We start from the raw sequence: 17114 nt of genomic DNA, 5'->3' as shown, positions 1-17114 counted from the left end.
ATTTTCTTGTCATTGTCCCATATCAAAACATCCAACAGTTCACATCCATGCCTGTTAAACATAGCAGTCAATTCGATGCACAATTCAGAGCCTGAAACAGTACCTGTAGGATACTTCCATGTCCTAAGTCCTTTGGGCACTTGTTGCCTCTGAAGGCATTCTTTCAAGTAAGAATTCTCCACTTGAAGTTTCCGAAACTTCAAGACCTCTTTTTCAAAATCTTTTAGTTGTTGATCAATAGTACCCCTTTCGGACCTGCTGTTGTTTCTGGTAATGTCCCATTCTCTTCCTTCATTAATCCATTCAGCAAAAGAACGAACAATAACTCCACTGTCACCACCATTAGCGGCCCCACTGTTGCCACTACCTGTGGCCATTGAACTCATCACAGGTTCACTTGAATTTGGTGACACAAGTGTAGGACTGCCCTGCCCCGGTGGAATCGAATCACTTAAAGAAGATGCAGTCACTTGCGAGTAAGTTCCTGCCCAGCCAGGCTGATTTTGTAAAACAGTTAGGTTCCTCCCAAAGGCAGTCATCTGGATAGCCAGCACTTCGATAAGCGCTGATAGATTCCCAATCAAAGCATTCAGCTGATGTACGGGAACTAACTCTGCAGCATCACCAATGGCTCTCGGCTCCATAAAACTCAAACACTGCCAATCCAAACTGATAAAAAACAGAGGACCATAAGATGCCATTGAGCACTTTCGTCAGGCGTTCGCCACTAGACTTCTTCAGAATACATTAACAAAAGACACAATTCCTGGCTGGTTAAATACAAAATATTCCAATTACATGATGTAATAAAATCATCACATTGGTTAAAACTTCTTTTTACAATTTAAAATAAAATTTAAAAATAAAATTTGTAATGTAGCAAGTTGTTTCATTTAGTGGAGTAGGTAACATTGTTGATGCGCATATATGCATAGATATACACAAGCTTGTGTTTCCACATATACATGGTTTTTACCATGTCAGTGGTGTTTAAACACTAAGCAAAGTTTGCTATGTTTTTTTATTGTTTATTTCAGGATGTCATTGTTCACAAATTATTTAATGGTCAAAACAGTCATGATATGGATGTTTATGTTTTTTAAATCATATAGAGAAGTTTTAACCAATGTGATGATTTTATTACATCATGTGATTGGAATATTTTGTATTTAACTGGCCAGGAATTGTGTCTTTTGTTAATGTATTCTGAAGAAGTCTAGTGGCGAACGCCTGACGAAAGTGCTCAATACAATAAGGTCTCGTAGGAATAATATACAGATCTTTGGACTTCCAGACAACATAGAAGGTAATAATATGCTGAATTTCCTGACCTCTTGGTTTCCTAGTATCTTAGACCTTCCTGAGGCTTTATCATATGGAATTGAAAGGGCACTCAGATCCCTAGCTTCATCTACATCTAAGAATAATCCTTCCTCTAAACCAACAGTAGCAAGATTCTTTTCATCCCAAGATAAAGAGCTAGTTCTTAAAACTGCTTGGTCTAAGTCACCAATTAAAATAAATGACAAAATCATCTGTTTTGACAATGATTACTGAGCTGCTATTTCTAAAAGAAAACACTTTTTTGCCATTGATTAAAGAACTTGAAAAGAAACAAATGGAGGTCCATTTGTTTCCTGACAGATTGAAAATATGTCTTGCTGATGGAATTAAAATATTTGGCGACCTGAACTCAGCTGTGACTTATATAAGATCCAATAAAATCCTGGACAAAATAGAAGATAAGGATTGGTCCAGGCTGGTCTTTAAAGAGAACTGCAGAAATTAACAATTGGAAATCAAATTACAAAAAGAAGAAACTGAAAGATAAATGACTCATTAACTTTCAGGTTTTTTTTAGTAGTAAAATGTGTTACTCTCTTTCTTATTGGCAAAATATTTTTATACATATCTGGTATTCACATATTTCAGGAAATAATATAGGAACTGTGGAAGTCCTTTCTAAAAGGTAACAAATATGTTTTCAATTATTTCTCTTTGTTGGTAATGTTGTTTTTTAATGCCTTTATTTTATATATATATATATATATATATATATATATATATGTGTGTGTGTGTGTGTGTGTGTGTATATATAGAGATCTCAGTCTGGTTCATTTCAATACTTTCTATAGCTTATTTTGTTTTAAATGCTTGACTAATCTTATTCAAGTAAGATAACTTAACTAGATTTGTAACATATAATCTGATGTCCATTTCATTATGCATCAGATCGGATCCATCCTCAGATCCCACTTGGCCAAATCCTTCAGACATACGATCTGAGCCTCAAACTCCTACCTCTCCCATAATGCCTCACTCCTCTTCAAACCCTCAGATCTCATTTTCCGCCATTCCAGACAGACATGATTGCGAGCCTGTCTGCAGCGAAGTGAATTTATTCTTGTAGTTTCTCCTTCTTTTATACCAAAGATTGAGTCTCCTTCTTTTATACCAAAGATTAAGTCAGAGACCGTATTTTTTCCTTATTACTCCAGTAAAGGTGAATACATATTACATTCCTTGGATGTTCACAGATATTTACATTTCTAGCTACATAGAACTAGACCTCACAGAAAATCAGAGAAGTTGTTCGTTGCCTTTTCACCAAATCGGTTGGGCCAGGCTGTCTCTAAGGGTACATTATGGAGTATATTTCTACAGTTTATTCTCAGCAAGGCAAGCAACTTCCCCATCCAGTTATAGCCTACTCCACCAGATCAGTGTTGGCCTCTTCTGCTTTTTCTGCTAGAACTCCAGTTGAAGAAATCTGTGCTGCAGCTACTTGGTCCACAGTTCTAATGCTTGTATCTCACTACAGGTTGGACATTATTTCCAGGAACAGAGCATACTTTGGTTCCATGGTGCTCAGGCATATCCTTCCTTGAGGTCCTCCTAGGGTTTATGTAGCTGGGGACTCTGACCCATTCGTGATGCATAATGAAATGACAACATCAGATTAGAAGTTATGAACTTACCATAACTTGGTATCTGTGTTGTCCACTTTCATTATGCATCACATCCCACCCTCCTTCCTCCTTCGTTTTTACAGCTCAACATGATCTATAGGATTTGTGAACCCTGTGGTTCCTAGTTTGGACTCTTGTAGGTCTCTTTTTCTGTATCTCTTCTACCTTTGGAATAATCATCTTGAGGAAGGGGCAGCAGACTCGATTTGAGGGTTCGAATAGAAGTGAGGCATGATGAAGAGTTTGAGGCTCAGATCGTATGTCTAGAGGAATTGGTCAAGATAGATCTGAGGATGGATCCGAAGACCCATTCGTGATGCGTAATGAAACTGGACAGCGCATATACTAAGCTATGGTAAGTACATAACTTCTATTTCAATTTTGTAATTTTCACATCAATACTGTTTTTTTTTAAATCACTTCTGATATACATTTTATGTCTATTATTTTATTTGCTGTATTTGGTTGGATCTGCACCTAGTCTATGATGTGTGTCTGGATTGGGGGGCATGTGTTCACTTGTATGTTGTGGTTGAGTTGTGCTTCAGTGGCTTGATTGTATATATGTCTGAATCTGCAGTCATTTGCACTCTTGGCTAGGTTTTCTATGGGTGGATTGGTTTGCCTTTTGTTGGTTTGTGGGTTTGTGGATGTGGTTCTGTCAGGCAGTGTTTGGTGTGATTGAGGTAGTTCATTGAATGGGCTGTGGTGTTTCAGGATGGGGTGCTTTGTGGTCAGTTTTGCTGGTATGGATGTGGTGTTCTGTTTTTGGTTTTGATGTTTTTGTGTGGTCCAACAGTTTCTTCCTCTTGCTCAAGCTTTCTTTGCTCTTTCCAGCTTGTAGTTTTCTCCGGTGGCATGAGCGTACTGAATTACCTGCTGGAAAACTGCATACTTGAACTTCTCTTCACCTGAGTGACACAACTCCTTGCTTTCTCGGCTGTTATGTGCTATGATTGATTGGATGCCTTTGCATTTGTTTTAAATGGAATTAGACCTTATTAGTTATGGATTGCATTGTTTATGGATTTTATACAGCTGCAACAAAGCGTTCTACTTTCAGAGACATTATAGCAGCAGCAGCTTGAATGGGATATTACAGTAAAAATGCTTAACTCATACAGACAGTAGCATTTTCAGTGGCTAAATAACATTTACAGACTGCTGCTCCATATAGTGTTGTTGTACTTGGAGCCATAATTAATAATGTAGTTAGCAGCTGTTATTATACAGTGAACTTATCCAGCATTCAGACCAGGGCCCACTTTTTATGCACATGTGTAAATAAAGAGGGTAGCCCCTTATATTCCTTTATTTATATTTTTATTCTCAGTTACTTTAGAATTTCATTGATAAGAAACAGTTTTTTTTTTGAATATTGATGTTACTGATATTTTTCTCATGTGTCAGCATATATGTTTGATTGTCACATGCCAGGCATTTATTTGCAGTTTGTTTAAATTTCTTGTTTGGTGTACAAGAAGGACATCATCTATACAGGATTCGACAACTGCATACACATTCAAAAAGAAAAGTTCTTTAAAGCACTTATAGTTGCAAAAAATGCAATATGAAAGTAATTTAACCTTTATATTTTCATATAATTAGTTAAAAGTGGTATTGGTTAACCTGTTTTGCTTCTTATATTCTTCATTCATTTAATTTAATTATTTTATTATCTAATGCATACTGAAGATATTCTAATTAGCCATCGATTGTTTTTTGTTGTGGAAATGGTAACATTTACCTTATATTTGGTCCCGCATTATATTTAACCTTGTTATTGTTTTTCTCGGTGTCTGCATTTTGTTTTAGTTAACAAAACTGTGCTGCATTTATTGATTTGCTTGAGACTGCTTTTCTCGGTGTCTGCATTTTGTTTTTATTTTTTTTATTTGCTTGAGATTGCTTTTCCCAGTGTGTGCATTTTGTTTTTATTTTTTGATTTGCTTGAGATTGTTTTTTCTGGTGTTTGCATTTTGTTTTCCCTACTCTCCCACCCTAATGTTAGTGTGTTCTTAAATTTGGTGGCTTTGGAATTGCCCGCCCCTGCTGTAAATTTGATTTTGGACACTCCTCACAGTCCATCCCATTTGCTTACTGTACTGAGTACAGGGTGTTCATTTGGGTAGGACTACCCCCTTGCTTCTTTGATTTTGAACACTCCTTCCAGTCCCATCTCATCAGCTCATTCTGCTGTGTACAGAGAGAGTATTTGGGAAGACATCCCCCTTAGTTTCTTAATCTTGAATTATCTTCTGTTATTTCCCTCACCAAAAATAAATTTTTTTACACTTTTATTTCATTTGTTTATTTATTGTGTTCTTCCTCCTTACTCTTAAGTGTTGACGTTGTTTTATTCTGCTGTATTTATTACTGCTTGTTAGTAGCCTGATTAAATTTGTCTGTTAGTCTAACCCTCTTAGTTTTGGTTTTAGCACTTGGGCTTCAGGCCAATTATTTTCCATTTAAGAAGGTTTTTGTGGTCTACACTATTGTGGACAAACCCTTATCAAAATACTCTCTCTCCAAGTCCATCCATGTTTCAGAACACTGTGTCAGGACAATTCCCATCAGTTTCTCCTGCCAGCCTGGTTGACATGGGCATACTGAGACAGTGTAGCAACTGCCTCATGTTCACCGACGACCCTCTTCTCCTAGCACATAATTCTTCTACTTGTGAGAAATGCATCTATATCAGTAAACTGAAATCCATGCACTCTCGTACCTTAGTCAGTACCCCTGACAAAAAGGAGACGACCAGCACAAACACTACACCACCCACATCACATAGCCAAGCACAGCGGACACACTCGCATATACAGAGGTCCTCAATAAAAACTTACCTAAACAGCAGAGACCTCCAAAAGACACTCGGACATTTCACACACAACACCAAGCATATCACAAACAGAAGATATTCCTGGAGGTTCCACAAACACAGGCCAGGTGGTGAACAAACCAGTCTCAGTAGTGCCAACAAAACAGTCTTTATTTAGCGCTTTTGTCTGTCTATAACATCAGACTTCTTCAGAATAATGATTATTCTGACTACAGACCTTCTAAGGGAGTGTATCAGTAGCTTCACAATAACGCCCCCCTCAGAGGTGCAGACAAATATGCTGAACAGTATGCCAGTGCAGTATACAAGCACCTGTACAACTGCATGGACTCAGCCATACCCAACAGAACTAAAACCTGCTCCTGAAGAAAACGCAAACCTATGTGGTGGACATCCTCTATCAATGGGCTTTACAACAAAAGGAAGAAACTGCTGTCCAAGGGTAAAAAGGCACAAAGTCCCAATTGGAAAAACTCCCTTCTTAGCGTCAACAAACAAATTAAATCACTCATGAAAATCTCCAAAGCCAATTATGAATCAAAACTAGCCTCCGAAACAAAGGCTAACCACAAAGCCTTTTTCAGTTACATCAGAAACCTCCATGGCAAAGCCCAGGTTTGTTCCAAATTAGTTCTTAACGGTACCACTTACACTAATCCTGTTCATAGGTAGGTACTAGGCTATCTGCCCGAAGGCATTTATAAGCCTAGTCGGAATGTGTTGGCTTTGGCTGCCCCCTTAGATTAGTTCCCTGTGCCTCTGTCCAGCAGAGCCATTGAAGTGATCCCTGGGGTAAACTTTCTGTTTCCCATCCACTCGTCAAGGTTTCTCTTGAAGAGGGTTAGCGAAGAGCTCTGCCTAATGTAGATTGGAATCTTGTTCCAGAGCATGGGAAGTCTCTGGGACAGGAATCTATCCCTCCAGCACTTCCTATTTATTGTTGTGGTGAGGTTTAGAACCTTGGAGTGTGTGGCTCGAGAGGATATGGTTTTCTTTAGGTGGAACATGTCCATCACTTCTGGGTTGGACATGGCCTTGTATGTCAGGCAGAGATCACTTCTGAGTAGGCGGTATGCAACCGAGTACAGCTGGAGTTTCTTCAGTCGAGCTGCATAGGGCATCTGCTTGAGGCCAGTGATCCTCTTGGTGAGGAACATCTGTGGTCTTTCCAGTTGTTGCAGGTGTCTTGTAAGGTACATACCAAATGGGGCATTGTACTCTATGATGGGTCTGATGAGTGATGCGTAGAGGGTCCCAATGACCTCTTTCGATCTGGATGCAAACCCTTTTGTGATTAGGTGGGCCACATAGAAGGATTTTCTAACCACTTTGGCAATGTGATTATCAAAGGAGAGGTTACTGTCTACTTGGGTCCCCAGATCCCTTATTACGTCTTGCATATTTAGGGGGCTACCACCTATGTGATAGTTTGTGGGTACTTTGTTTTTTCCAAAGGGGATGACTATGCACTTATTGGCATTTAGCTTGAGGCCATGATTTTTGACACCAGGTAGCTGTCTCAGTGAGACCCTTTTGGAGGATGTCTGTGTCAACTGGAGAGTCAGTTATAGCCCCTAGTTTGCAGTCGTCTGCGAACTTGGTCAGCCATAGTCGTCCTGTGCTTGCCTGTATCTCTGAGAAGTATATGCTGAACAGGAGGGGTCCTAGGACTGAGCCCTGGGGAACGCCACTTGTAACCGGTTTAGAGTTCGACCTAGCTCTTGCAACTCTTGCCATGTGGGTTCTGTCCATGAGCCAGTTGGCAGCCCATCTCATGACTTAGGGGTTTATGTTCAGGCTAGTGAGCTTGTCTATAATACCTGAGTGGGGAATGGTGTCGAAGGTCTTTGCAAGGTCTAGGTAGGCTGTGTGGACCACCTTTTCCTTGTCTGTAGCCTTGGTAACTGTCTCAAAGAAGTCCACCAGGTTTAGGAGGCATGATCTGCCGTTAACAAAGCCGAACTGGGTAGGGTCCAGTGTTTGGAGGTTTCCAATGTCTCTGTTAATGAGATCCATAATGATGCACTCCATAGCTTTGCAGACCAAGCTAGTCAGGCTTATAGGGCGATAGTTCCCGGGGTCCGTTGTGGCTCCACCTTTGTGGAGTGGAATAACCATTGCTGTGCGCCACTCTGTGGGCACGTAGCCTGTGGAGAGGCTGAGTTTAAACTAAAGTGTGTTTAGGTGAGGGGTTAGTTCATCTTTAAGCTCGTGTAGGGCGCAGCCTGGGACACTGTCCAGTCCCATTGATGCTGTGTTTTTGGCTTTGGAGGGGGCTGTTTTAACCTGAGTGTCTGTGATTTCAGGGGCGCTGCATTCTTCTGGAATAGTTATGGGCCCTTTTGGGGGTGAGAGGGGGGTGAAGTTTCCACTGAACCTGTCTGCCAGGATGTTGGCTATATTGGTCGGTTCAGTGTATTTTGTGCCATTCTGCACCAACTGAGAATTGCCACTTAGATTCTTGACATAGATAAAGAATGCCTTGTGGTTATCTTTGGAGTCCATGGCAATTTTTCTTTCGAAGCTAGCCTTGGATGATTTTATGAGGGAATGTAGTTTCTTGCTGATACTGATCAGGGATGTCTTCCCTTCTTGGGATTTTACTCTTTTCTGTACTAGTTTCCTCCTTCTATTGTATAGCTTGTTTATGGCAGGGATCCACCAGACTGTTTCCTTTTTTTGGAGGAGTGGGTCTTGGTTTTGTTTGGGATAGCACGATCCATGCATTTTTATAGGTGCCCATAGAGTGCATTAGTAAAGGATTTTGCAGCTTGGACAGCATTATCCTTTAGCATGAGGGCTTTGAAACTGCCCACCTTGGTCTTAAGTAACGTGAAGTTTGCTTTTGAAAAGTTTTTCACGGTGGTTTCTTTGACCGGGAGTGGAGGCGGAATGTGGATATCCAGAGTGATTAGTTTATGGTCAGATCTAACCAGCAAGGGGTTGACCTCCAGTGTGGAGCGCCGGTCGCCCATGTTGGTGATGACCAGTTCCAATATGTTGTCACCTCCGGTGGGGTGTTGACCAGTTGATCCAGGGCATTTGAGTTTTTAAATTCTAGGAAATGTTGGGTAAGGGAGTTCGTACTTTAGTAGTTCTCCCAGTTAATGTTTGGGTAATTGAAATCACCCAATATCAGGGTGTTTGGTAGGACCTTTATGTTTCCAGGAATGTGGAGTGGGGGTCCTAGGACATGGTGGGTGATATGTAGCAAGCTGTAATTTGAATAGCAGTTTTGCCCGTTGTTAGTTGCACGTAGGTGATCTCTGAATTATCATGCTGTGCCACTAACCTGGAGGTGTGGGTATCCTTGATGAATATGGATACTCCCCCGCCTTTTGTATTTTGGTCCGGGTTTTGTGGCCGAAATGTATGGTATGAGTTGTAGCCTGGTAGTACTGGGGTGCTCTCTGGAACCTTAAACCAGGTTTCTGTTACTGCACATATATCGATTTTCTCCATACTGTGGAGTGCCTCGACTGCGTGCATTTTAAGGTTTAGACTTCTGGCATTGAGCAGCATTACCCTCAGTTTTTTGTTACTTATGCTATTTACGGTGGTGGGTTTGTCTTTTGAGCTTTGCCTAAAAAAGGCACTATGGGGGTGGCAAGAGCCTTGGCCAGTATTCGAAAGCCTAAGGGTGACAGGTGCAAGCTGTCTCTAGCAAAGCAGCTTGGTTTGTCGAGCATGTCATCCCTGGCTGACAGACACTGGATCCCCTTTGAATGACACCAGAATCTTAGCCAATTGTTGAAATTGATCATTTTTTCTCTATATCGTGGTATCATTCTTGGTGAGGGCAGGATGCTGCTCAGGGTCGGGGTCATACCGGCCAGGGCTATGTGATCAGAGAGCTTCTCAATGTCTCTTTTCATGTAGTCCAGGGAGGTACGGCTCAGGTCATTCACACCAACACGGACAATGACAGAGTCATATTTGTACTTGTTCTGGAGTGACCCGAGTGCTTGTGTTATGTGACAGATCCTGGCACCCGACAGGCAACTAACAGTAACCTTCTCCTTGTTCAGCCTGGTGAGTGGGACGTCAGTGTGCCTGACTATAGAGTCACCACCTATTACTAGTGTGCTGGGTATGTTATTTTGCCTTAAGGACTGTGATTGTGTGGCACACTGGTTTTGTGAAGTATGTGCTTCATGGTTTGTGTTGGGGTGGGTGGAGGTTGCTTGGATAGCTGCTTTGGAGGTCTCTGTTGCTTTTGCAGATTTTTATTTAGAGCCTCCGAGTATGTTTTTGTGTATTTGTGTGTTTTCTGCCAGTGCTGGTTTCATAGGTCTATGTGAGACTGGTGGTGTGATGCAAGTAATTCCCTTCTCCTCTTGACTGTTTGGTCCAGTCTTGGGTTGAGAGAGCTTAGCCTTCAGTTTGGCTGTATAATTGCATCTCTCACATGTATTAGTGTTTGATGGAAGGATGAGAGGGTTGTCTGTGTACATGAGGCAATTGTAACATTGCCTCAAAATGCCCAGATTCACCAGTTGGACTGGAGAGTACATCTGAAACTGTCCTTTGGACATGCCTGGATAGGTACAGTGAACTGTTTTACTGATTGGCTGGTAAGGTCGAATAGAGTGCCTTGTCCTTCTCTACATTATGGGGGGGTCTAGTGCTAAGGTTTATTAGTGCTTGCTATGTGTTTTGGGCAAGTGCCGTGATGAGAAGTGCATGATTTGAGTGCTTAAGTTGAAAGTTTATCTAGTTCCAAGGGAAAAATTGAAGAGTAGACTTTGTGGAGCCAGGAATAGTTATACCCTAGCTAACTGGCGCTGCCTGGTGTGCAAAACTGCGCAAATGCGGGTTTTATAGCAGGGAAATGAAAGAGAGAGAAATTAGCCCAAAATGGCCAATAAACTACTAATTTCTGGGCTGAAACCACTTCTTCGGGGACAGATAGGCTGCTCAAAGCTCCCTGTCGCACAGTGAACAGAGAAATTTCCTTCTATCCAAGTAAGGTATGGGCAAACACAGAGACTTGTAACACAGCCCTGAATTCAGCATTAACCTGAAAACTGGACTAAACTAGCTTAGAAAGGCGGGAAAACAAGTATTTTTTTTTTGTTTTTTTCAGAAAATAAAGCATATACAATCAAAAAAAAACTTGAAATGCACAGAAATGGCTATCACACTTGAGTGTGTAGTCTACAACAGTTAAACAGGTAATTTAAACAAAAAAACGACTTTGTTAAAGTGCAGGCAGTAAAATAAGTACAATATGTTGGCTTAGCCAACCTGCTAGCAGATAGGTTCAATGCAAACTTCACCCCCCCCCAAAGGCTCTGTCAGCATCCCTGATACTTGCCCCACACCTCACATCTCTGTAGATCAAGTGTTAAAGGCCCTATCCAAGGCAAAGAACACAGCTTCCATGGGACCTGATAGTATCCCAGGCTGTATTCTGCAACATCTCAATCAAGAACTAGCCTCGCCATTGAGCACTCTGTTCAACCATAGCCTAAGTATAGGCTTCATTCCAGCAGAGTGGAGAACTGCCATTGCCATCCCTTTGCACAAAGGTGGTGCCACTACTGTCCCTGGAAACTATCGCCCCATAAGCTTGACAAGTCTGATCTGTAAGGCCATGGAGCATATTATTATGGACCTTATAAACAAGGACATAGGGAATTTCCAAGCACTTGACCACACCCAGTTGGGATTCGTCAAAGGCATATCTTGCCTATTGAACCTAGTTGACATTTTTGAGACTGCCACTAAGGCACTGGATGAGGGAAAGTCAGTACACACAGCTTACCTTGACTTGGCCTAAGTCTTTGACACAATCCCCCACTCAGGCGTTATTGAAAAGCTAACAGAACTTATCATAAATTCCTATCTCATCAGGTGGGTGACCCACTGGATCACTGATAGGACCCACAAGGTCCAAATAGATGCCACTACCTCCAGTAGCAGACCTGTCACTAGTGGTGTCCCCTGGGGATCTGTCCTGAGACCCCTATTGTTTGGCATCTACTTCTCAGATTACCAGGCAAAGAGAAAAGGCCTGTGGCTGACCAAGTTTGCGGACCACTGTAAGTTGGGTGCTGTCATCGACTCCGCAAATGATGTTAACATACTTCAAGTGGGTCTCACAGCAACAAATGACTGGTGCCAAAGTCATGGCCTTAACTTAAATGCAACAAAAATGTATTATAATACCATTTAGCAAAAGCATGACTCCTCCTGATTACCACATTAGTGGCAACCCCTAAGCCCACAACCTGTGGTGAGAGACCTGGGTACACAAATTGACAACAATCTCACATTTAACCATCATGTAACGGCAGTGGTCAGAAGACCTTTTTACTTGGTTCATCTCATAAGTAAAGGGATTGCATCCAGAACAAAGAAGGTTATTACTTCTCTCTACTTCTCCCTCATTAGGCCAATAATTGAGTACAACTCCCCTTTTGGTATGTACCTCTCGAAACACCTGCACCAACTGGAAAGGCCACAGAAATACCTCACAAAGAGAATCCATGTCCTCCAACACCTATCCTGTGTAGACAAGCTCAAATCACTATCACTCTACTCTGCATCATACAGATTGCTCAGATGAGATCTGTGTCTCGCCTACAAGGCAATCTCAGACCCTGCTCTACTAGAGATGCTACATATCCATAAGTCTAACTCCTCGCATAGTACCCGATCAAAAGGCTTAAATCTAATATGTGACATTAACAAAACCTGCTGAAGAGACAGGTTTTTCTTCCAGAGGCTGCCCCACCTCTGGAATAGACTCCCCATACACGGCAAAGTACATTGCTGATCCTCTTCAAGTGCAGTCTTGATGAGTGGATGGGCAACCACAAATTTGTCCCAGGGGTTCCACCTGTGTCCCTCATTGACCGGGGTGACAGGCACTGACTGAGATTTCTTTTTTTGGGGATAAACTCTTGGCTCTGCTTGTATGGGCCCCAGAGCCATTAGCCTAGTAACCTCCTATGATCCTAAGTAATGCAACATATTTCTCAATTTCTCATTTATACAAATGCATCTTACTGCACAATTATATAGTAATGTAAGTACAAAATCTTACATAATTTCTAACTTATGATTAACATTCCTTTTCAAAAATTAGGAAATTTCCTTGAATGGTTCATTTTAGCTTTACTAGCCGAGCTAGTAAAGATGTACAGCAGGTTAGGGTGATAAAAGATAATGAGGGAAATGTGCTCACAAGCGAGGAGAGTGTGTTGAGCAGATGGAAAGAGTACTTTGAGGGGCTGATGAATGAAGAGAATGAGAGGGAGAAAAGGTTGGATGATGTGTGGATAGTGAATCATGAGGTGCAGTGGATTAGCAAGGAGGAGGTAAGGATAGCTATGAAGAGGACGAAGAATGGAAAAGCTGTTGGTGCAGATGACATGCCTGTGGAAGCATGGAGGTGTTTATGTGAAATGGCAGTGGAGTTTTTAACTAGATTGTTTAATGAAATCTTGGAAAGTGAGAGGATGCCTGAGGAATGGAGAAAAAGTGTTTTGGTGCCGATATTTAAGAATAAGGGTGATGTGCAGAGCTATATTAACTACAGAGGGATTAAACTGATTAGTCACAGCATGAAGTTATGGGAAAGAGTAGTGGAAGCTAGGTTAAGAAGGGAGGTGATGATTAGTGATCAGCAGTATGGTTTCATGCCAGGAAAGAGCACTACAGATGCGATGCTTGCTCTGAGAGTGCTGATGGAGAAGTACAGAGAAGGTCAGAAGGAGTTGCATTGTGTCTTTGTGGACTTAGAGAAAGCATATGACAGGGTGCCTAGAGAGGAGTTGTGGTATTGTATGAGGAAGTTGGGAGTGCCAGAGAAGTATGTAAGAGTGGTACAGGATATGTACAAGGGTAGTGTGACAGCGGTCAGGTCTGCGGTGGGAGTGACGGATGCATTTAAGGTGGAGGTGGGATTACATCAAGGATCAGCTCTGAGCCCTTTCTTATTTGCTATGGTGATGGACAGGTTGACATACGAGATCATACAGGAGTCCCCATGGACTATGATGTTTGCAGATGACATTGTGATCTGTAGTGAGAGTAGGGAACAGGCGGAGGAGACCATGGAGAGGTGGAGATATGCTCTAGAGAGAAGAGGAATGAAGGTCAGCAGGGCTAAAACAGAATATGTGTGTAAATGCGAGGGAGGGTAGAGGAATGGTGAGGATGCAGGGAGTAGAGTTGGTAAAGGTGGATGAGTTTAATTACTTGGGATCAACAGTTCAGAGTAGTGGTGAGTGTGGAAGAGAGGTGAAGAAGAGAGTACAGGCAGGATGGAGAAGAGTGTCAGGAGTGATTTGTGACAGACGAGTACCAGTAAGAGTGAAAGGGAAGGTCTACAAGAGGGTAGTGAGACCAGCTATGTTATATGGGTTGGAGACAGTGGCATTGACAAAAAGGCAGGAGTCAGAGCTTGACGTGGCAGAGTTGAAGATGTTAAGATTTGCACTGGGTATGACGAGGATGGGCAGGATTAGGAATAAGTATATTAGAGGGTCAGCCCAGGTTGGAAGGTTAGGAGACAAAGCCAGAGAGGCAAGATTACATTGGTTAGGACATGTGCTGAGGAGGGATGCAGAGTATATTGGGAAAAAGATGCTAAGGATGAAGCTGCCAGGTAACAGGAAAAGAGGAAGGCCTAAGATAAGGTTTATGGATGTGGTGAGTGAGAGCATGCAGGTGGTTGGTGTGGCAGAGCAAGATGCAGAGGACAGGAAGAAATGGAAACAGTTGATTCGCTGTGGCAACCCCTAACGGGAGCAGCAGAAAGAAGAAGAAGGTTCATTTTAACTTTATATGAGTTTATAATATCTCATGAGATGACTATATAAATAATTTTCTAACAAGGTATGCGAAAAAGTTGACTCTTATTTGTTAGGTGGCCGGCTTGGGCAGTGAATGCTGTTCAGGCTAGGAGTATTTAACTCCATGGAGAGGTTATTGGGATACAGAATTTGGGGTTCATTTCATATAGGATTTTCTTGTTCTTCCTTGGTGTTTACTGCTTATAAGATTTTCACAGAAAATGCAGTTTGGATTTATAACAGCTGCTTTTCACCACAGGATTTGAAATGTGTTGATAGAGGTGGAGCAGTTCCACCATCCTGCAGAATGACATGGCCCACTGTCTCCTACATTGGCCAGGATGATTTTGGTATGTTATAGGTCTTTGTGTTTTCTCTTTTAACATAGCTTCCTCAGAATCTGGAAGAGGGGAGCTTTGCAACACTTATGGGATTGGAGGGGGGTATAAAGCAGCCTGGGAAGTTTTGGAATGCCAAGTGGTCGTGTTGTCTGTGACCTTAGTCCTACAGGTTACTGAATTACTCCTGGAGAGATCTGTCATTATGGTAAATACATAATGTTTTCTTTTTTCTTTTACCAGAAAAAATCAAGCCTATTATTTATTAAAGAAATCCAAGTCACTGTGAGCCATGCGCTCTAGTGAGCGAAACCTTGCCACAACAATAAATAGAACATGCTGGAGGGATAGATTCCTGTCACAGAGACTCCCCATGCTTTGGAACAAAATTCCTAACTACATTAGGCAGAGCCCCTCACTAACACTCTTCAAGAGAAACCTTGACAAGTGGATGGGTAATAGAAAATACACTGCTGGGATCACTTTATTGGCTCTGCTTGACAGAGGCTCAGCTAATTAATCAATCGGGCGACAAAGGCCGACAAACTCTGGCTAGGCTTATAAATGCCCTTGGGCAGATAGCCTAGTACCTACCTATGAACCTGTGTACATACATGCTTCAGTGAGCAAAAGAACACTGAAGCATAGTATAGTACAGGTGATAGGAGGCTCTTTTGTAGTGATTTTTCAGCAGTCATTATCTCATCAGTCATATGCTGTGATAATTTCACTTAACTATTTTTTAATCTCTCATTTAGTCATATGTTAATTAATTTCACATTTTGTCATATACTGTGATAAATCCAGTTCATTAATTAATCTTGCATTTGTGTTTCTCTTATTCACTTTTTCTTTTAAGCTATCACACCCTAAACATTGAATGAAAACAATCAGTGTTTAGGAGTGTTCTTATAATTCCATACCAGACTTCATGCTTTTTTGTTATCTGGCTGCAGCTGTACTCAAGAAGATATTGGACATATCTGATGTTATATTTAATTCTGGCAGTAAGAAGTTTATTGGAACTTGACTACAAGAATATAAACATCTCCTTTTTTCTTCTGGGGGGATGGTCGTCCCTAGTTTTGCATACCATAATATGTGTTTGGGTCAGGTTTTTCTTTTGTTCTGTCTGTAGTTCATTAAGTAACAAATTGCAACTCATTAGGAGTCTGAGTATAATAGGATAAATTGATTGCCACTGATAGTATATATAGGTTAAAATGTTAAACAGTGTATTACTTCATGATTCCTTTGTGTAAGAAAAGGTTCATAACTATTTCTAAAGTTTTAAAATTGTTTTATACTTGGACATTAGTTGAAGATTTTAAGCAATCTAAGGTGACAGTATTTAGTGTCTGGCAGTAACAATACTAAAAATATTTGATGTTTTGGTGGCTGTATTTTGGTTTGTTCTGCATTCTTCTGCTAGCTAAGTTTCTGCATCCTTCACACCAATTTTAAAAATGTCATTTCTGTCTTGTTTTTGTTGCAGAACTGATGTGCTCCTTCAAAAGCTTGCACTGGTAGTAGGGCAGGAGGTAATGTACGGTGCCCTTTGGGGCAGTGTTTTAGTCAGCCCATCTGTAAGACTTCCTGCATCCCTTTTTGTCGTTAACCATATAAGCAAAGACTTGCCAGGAAAGGCACAGAAGCAAATGCTTGGAAATGATACCAAACTCTCAGTAAGTTATCTTATTTTTTCATATATTTGTGATACAACAGGCATTGTAATTTTATTGGACTGTTTTGCTGTATGGATTCAATGAGCAGCGGTTAGACCCTGTTGTGTCTGCAAATAGACTTGTTTTGTTTTTTTTCTTAGGAGGGGGTTATTGAACAAAGTTTACCGTAAAAGATTAACTATATTAAAAATAATCATGTCAGTGTTTGGTATAAGTGTGTGTGGATGTTTGTATCAAGATGTATTTTAACCCGCGTTTGCTCTGGTTTCCTGCCTTTCCTGTAACTAGTCTAGTCCAGATACAGATTTGCTGTATCCAGGACTGTTTGTAAGCCTCTGAGCGGTGCCGTCTGCGCTTCAATTTTTCCCTTTGATCTGCTAGTTCTCTCCTTTCCTGCACTTTTACTAGCTTATTAGTCTAGCACTTTACCAGACTTCATGTAGCAATTATTGTAGCACACAAAAGTGCTACCAGCA

General features: G+C 41.3%; 1 protein-coding gene across 1 annotated transcript in view; it reads left to right on the top strand.

Annotated features, from left to right (window-relative positions):
- The window catches only part of DOP1B (DOP1 leucine zipper like protein B), a 2336114-nt gene that overhangs the window by 628301 nt on the left and 1690699 nt on the right, over nt 1-17114 (top strand). Inside the window, exon 5 of the mRNA XM_044071549.1 lies at nt 16449-16638. Within this exon, the coding sequence (XP_043927484.1) occupies nt 16449-16638 (190 nt within the window). The remainder of the gene's footprint in view (nt 1-16448; nt 16639-17114) is intronic.

This window comes from Protopterus annectens, chromosome 5.part0 (assembly GCF_019279795.1).
Source record: "Protopterus annectens isolate FY-2018-M chromosome 5.part0, PAN1.0, whole genome shotgun sequence".
Taxonomy (NCBI): domain Eukaryota; kingdom Metazoa; phylum Chordata; order Ceratodontiformes; family Protopteridae; genus Protopterus; species Protopterus annectens.
This window is presented reverse-complemented; position numbering and strand designations above follow the sequence as displayed.